This window comes from Oreochromis aureus, unplaced genomic scaffold (assembly GCF_013358895.1).
Source record: "Oreochromis aureus strain Israel breed Guangdong unplaced genomic scaffold, ZZ_aureus HiC_scaffold_93, whole genome shotgun sequence".
Classification (NCBI taxonomy): domain Eukaryota; kingdom Metazoa; phylum Chordata; class Actinopteri; order Cichliformes; family Cichlidae; genus Oreochromis; species Oreochromis aureus.
In genome coordinates, this window is record NW_024108991.1 from 141,364 (window position 1) to 147,033 (window position 5,670).

The window sequence follows — 5,670 nt, forward strand, 5'->3', positions numbered from 1 at the left end:
TCAGCCACAACCCGCCATAAGGGGGCGCGGGCGTTGGTCGGCCCCAAACTCCCAGATGGCTCCTCCAGGGCAGTATCCAGTGGAATACTGGCAGCAGGAACAATACTGACACACCCCACAGAGAGGCCTGGGCATAGGGGGAGGGGCAGACCCCCTGGTGCCACTGAGGGTTCAAGGACGTAACCTGCCCTTTTTAGTGGATACAGGAGCAACATATTCCACCATTCGTACTGCTCCTGAAGACATCCCACTGTCAGACACCAGAATCAGTGTGATCGGCTTCTCTGGGGTACCTATGACCCTGCCAGTAACTGCCCCTTTAAAGACTGAATTTGGACGCCAGTCCTTAACGCATTCATACATGGTTTCATCACAAGTTCCAGTTAATTTATTGGGCAGGGACCTGCTCATTAAGCTTGGAGCTACTATCATGTGTGGAGCTGATGGATTAACAGTGACTTTGAAAGATGGCACACGGCTGTCCTGTTTGCAATCAGGAATGAGGGGACAGTGGCTGTTATCAGAGGATTGTGAACGCACCGCACAGATTTACTGGGCGCGACTGACCACATCAGATGGAATTCTGGCACAGTACCAACTCTGGCGTCCCTGGATAATGTCCATGTCTGTTTATTCACCCCCGCGTGACCCCTACCACGTGACCTTGTTTTATGATCGCGAGCATACTGAGTGGTTTGAGGATCTATTTTATGAGTGTTTAGATGAGAAAGCTTGGGAGCTTAACTCTCAGGACATCTATGTTGGTTCAGCTGGAGTGGCAGCGTTTGTTGCGCTCCCTGAGCATCAAATGAGTTGGTATAGAATGGGAGATGAAGCAGTTCCCCACGTGTCGTTGGCAATACATGAGGGTCATCAAGCAAAAGATTTAGGCCCAATGGTGAGAGCAGCCATAAGGGCCACAGATTGGCAGCAAACACAACTCACGGATGTCTCATACTCACCCAGTTGTAAAACGTATCGGATTTCTGTGACAGCCACTGATCAGAGTGTTTTAGAACACAAACACTTAAAGCGAACACATGGTAGGGAGAAATCAGACCATGAGGAAGCTGTTAAAGGCTTAGCTGAACTCCCTGACACTCTGTGGTCTAAAGGTCCCACTGATGTGGGTTTGACATTTTGTTCACCCATTACGTTTGAGTTAAAAGATGACACCCCTATTTGGCGTTCACAATACAGACACAGTCCAGAGGCAGAAAATGGGATTGCAGAAACAATTTCAGGGCTTTTGCAGGTGGGTGTGCTGGAGCCGTCTTCCTCTGCATGGAATACTCCAATTCTCCCAGTTGAAAAATGAGGCACGGGCAAGTATCGCATGGCACATGACCTTAGGGCAATAAACGCTGTCCTTAAGACACCAACAGTACCTGTACCAAATCCCTACACAGCTTTGACTAATTTATCTCCAGATCAGCGGTGGTTCACATGCATAGATTTGGCAAATGCTTTCTTTTGTCTCCCTCTGCATCCATCTTTGAGAGATATTTTTTCATTTACTTACAGGGGCCAGCAGCTGCGTTACACACGGTTGCCTCAGGGCTTTGCCCTTTCACCTGGGATTTTTAATCAGGTACTGAAACATGCTCTCTCTCCATGTGTATTGCCTGAAGGATGCACACTGATCCAGTATGTGGACGATTTGCTGATTGCTGCTAAAACAGCTGATGCTTGCTTTCAAGCGACAATGACCGTGCTTCGTCAGCTGGCCAAAACAGGCTTTAAAGTAAGTAGAGACAAACTTCAACTTGTCAGAACTGAAGTTACATTTCTAGGTCGTGTGGTGGCGATGCAGACGGTGGGCATGTTGGCATCCCAAAGGGAAACAATTATGTCACACCCCCAGCCACGTACTGTTAAAGAAATGTTGTCATTTCTTGGACTTACAGGTTACAGTAGACACTACATTCCTGATTATGTGGGCAAAACCAAACCTTTGCGGGATTTGGTGAAAGAACACAGTATGAGAGACCTCACAGCTAATCTGAACTGGACCACTGAAGCTGAAATGCAGTTCATAGAGCTGAAACAGGCCCTGTCTCGTGCAGCAGATCTGGCAATCCCCGATTATAACTCTGATTTCTTTGTTGATGTTTCTGAAACAAATGGAGTGGTGAATGGAGTTTTGTTTCAGAAAAAAGGGGGAAAGAGACGAGTGCTGATGTATATCAGCATTGGCCTGGATAATATGGAAAAAGGCACCCACGTGCACACAGCATGCAGCGGGGTAGCAAAAATAATTCAGAAAGTGGCCCACGTTGTGAGAGGACACCCACTGAAAGTGCTAACAACACACAGTGTGGTGGCCTATGTGAACTCACAGGCATTCACAATGACCCCACTGAGACAACAGAGACTGACTAAGATTCTGGAGTCTCCAAATTTGACCTTCACACATGAAGGGATCAACATGGCAGACCAGATGGGAGGGGGGACACCTCATGACTGTGCACAAATAGTAGAGGTTGAGGAGAAAGTAAGGTCAGATCTGAGAGCAGAACCGGTGAATGAGGCAGATGATTATTTCACAGACGGGTGTTGTTATAGGGATCCCAGTGAAGGATTGAAAACAGGTTATGCAGTGGTAAGAAGAGTCGGAAATCAGCTGCATGTGGAGAAATCAGGGACACTGGAAGGCCCTCAATCAGCACAGAGAGCAGAGCTTATTGCAGTGATAGAAGCTCTAAGATTAGGAAAAGGAAAAAGAGTTAACATTTATACAGACTCAGCATATGTGTTTGGAGCAGCACATGTGGAACTGGGGCAATGGAGGAGGGCTGGATTCAGAACAGCCTCAAATAAACCAATCAAACACGAGGCGGAGATGAGACAGCTGGAGGACGCGCTGAAAGAACCTTTGGAGGTGGCCATCATAAAGTGTAAAGGGCATAACGATTTCAACACTTGGGTGGCAAAAGGAAACAGAGCAGCTGACGAAGAAGCAAAACGGGTGGCAGGTTATCAAGAAGGAAAACAAATGGTAGGTATGGGTAGGGAATGGGGAAACCTGCCAGCCCAACAGCGAGAGGACATTGAAAAGGCGCAAAAAAGAGCCTCGCCTGAGGAAAAGGCGGTGTGGCAGGAGAGAGGGGCCGTACAATCAGAAGGATTGTGGAGAGGACCCGACGGGCGGCCAGTACTCACAGCAGAAATGGCCCAGGAGAAAATTAAAGAAGCTCATGGGTTAGGACATGTAGGAGTGGCCCAAATGGAGAGGGACTTGTGTCATTGGTGGCATCCCTACATGAAAAACATGGTAAGGGAACACGTGAGAACATGCCTGATCTGTGGACAATATAATCCAAAGCCCACTGTGAAACCAGAAATGGGTAAGTTTCCTTTGCCAGAAAGACCAGGCCAGGAAATTGTGATTGATTATACTGACATGATAACTACCGTTCGAGGGTTTAGATATCTGTTGGTGTGTGTGGATGCTCTGACCGGCTGGCCAGAGGCGTGGCCAACACGCAGAGAAGACAGTAAAACAGTGATCAAATGTCTGGTGAATTATTATGTTCCCTGGCATGGATTTCCAGAGAAGGTAAGATCAGATAATGGCACTCACTTTAAAAATCGTGATCTCGCTGAGGTGGAATGTATGTTGGGGTTGCAACATAGATATGGTACAGTTTACCATCCACAGTCTAAGGGAAAAGTGGAGAGAATGAACCAAAATCTTAAAAACAAATTGGCAAAAATCTGTGCACAGACAAACATGAGTTGGGTTGATGCTCTTCCCATAGCACTTATGAGTGTGAGGTGCTCCGTTAACCAGAGCACCGGATTTACTCCATATGAGCTGCTGACGGGGAGACAGTTTCCTGGCCCTGCAGCAGGTGTAAGAGAATTAAGAGAGGAGGCAAATGTGTCTGAACATGTGAAACAGTTTAAAGCACTAAAAGCTCTTGTCTCTAGTTTCACTACGCAGGTGGGAGACCCGACCGGGAAGGAGGTGACCATGCCGGAGGTGAAGTGGGTGTGGCTGAAGGTGTATAAGCGGAAGTGGGACGAGCCGAGGTGGACAGGACCTTTCGAGGTGACCACTCGAACCTCTCATGCGGTCCAGCTGAGAGGCAAGGGCGACACTTGGTATCACTGGAGCCAGTGTGCGGCGGCAGAGGAGCCTAGGCGATCGGAGAGGCTCTTAGTGAAAAAGGGGGACACGGCCGTGACCCCAAAACACGCAGATCTTACTAAAGAAGGGGCAGAATAATCCCTGATCTGTGCAACGACCAAAGGGTAGTCTACCCGGAGGTTGAAGAGAAGTCGAGAATCACCCGACTGGAAGATATTGATAGTTCAGTAATAATAAAATTAAAAGTGCCTTAGACAGAAGCTCTAGTCTAGAAGCTATTAGGTATTACTGAAATGGAGGTGGGGAAGTCTAATGCAAAAATAAAGCTTTGGGAGAATTGGGGAGTGATGGGAGTGTTAACTATAATCATTATTGGTGTGGTAACTACTATTTTTCTGTTATGTGAGTTGCCCAGCTTCAGAACTCATCCAAAACCTCTTCCCTTAGCGGACCCTGAGGTGACCAGACCTGAGCGCAATGTAGGTGAGAGATCGGATCCTTGTTTGTCACATTATGGAGGCATAGAGGTGGATTACGTTAGAGGATCCACAACAGCCTTCACTTTTGATCTTTGTTCCGTGATAAAATGTGGGGGTGATAGTGCTAGTTGGCGTGGGTATGAAGTTTGGATATGTCATGACCTGCAACTAACTGGTGCTTGTCTTATAGGCCATCCCACCGTCTTGGGGCGTTACCCGTGTCCGGTGTGGGATATGGTGACAGCTTACACGGCCCCAGGGTGGGACTCACCGGGCCGATGGAAAGGGTTTGCAATTCAGCGTGATTTTAGTAACAGTCAAAATCCAATTACAATGTCTATTGGTGGGTGGCAGGTTACACCTCAGCGCTACAGGAAAGCCGATAAAGTATTTTATTTATTATTAGGCGTAGATGTTTCAGGGAGAGACCCGATGGGCGTGATAAAAATAAACTTTAAAGATTCACCAGATAATGTATCTAACACAGGCATCACCCATGTGGGGAATCCCCGTTCCAACGTTCAGGTAACACAGGTAGACTACACCAAATGGAAACCCCGACAGCTGATGTCTCGGGCCACCGGATATGTAGACAGCAACCTGTGGTTGGATTGGCTTATCGGAAATGCAAAAGAGCAAAATTTGTCTGATTGTGTGGCATGCGCTACGGCACGCCCACATTTATTTACTGAACCAGCACCTCTGCATCCAGAGGACCAGTGGGGTTTTGATTGCATGCTTCGACTCACTCGGAGGGCAGTATCTTCGGGAAAATGTGCTCCATTGTCTGTTTTATTTCCCCCGATAGATAATAATACCGTCCCCGGACCATTTACACCCAGGAAAGCTAATTACACTTGTTTTAATTTTACAGCAGATGACCCTAGAGAGCAGGTGTATGACGCTGGGGAGATCCCGGCTGACTGGTGTGCGGTGACGTATCCAGGGAGAGGGGATGCTTGGCGTGCGTGCGACACAATCGTGGGGACCTGGGCTCGAGCTGGTTTGTACTATTATTGTGGAGGTGGGAGTCTGCATGTATGAATACCAAAGGATGCTTTTGGTGTTTGTGCCATGGTCAGATTAGGAGCGCCTCTG

General features: G+C 47.8%; 1 protein-coding gene across 1 annotated transcript; it reads left to right on the forward strand.

Moving 5' to 3' along the window:
- The first annotated feature begins 430 nt into the window (after nucleotides 1-430).
- On the forward strand, nucleotides 431-4,231 carry LOC120437336. Its single transcript, XM_039607888.1, is given in 1 exon segment — nucleotides 431-4,231. A coding segment is annotated over 1 exon segment (3,801 nt).
- The last annotated feature ends 1,439 nt before the right edge of the window (nucleotides 4,232-5,670 follow it).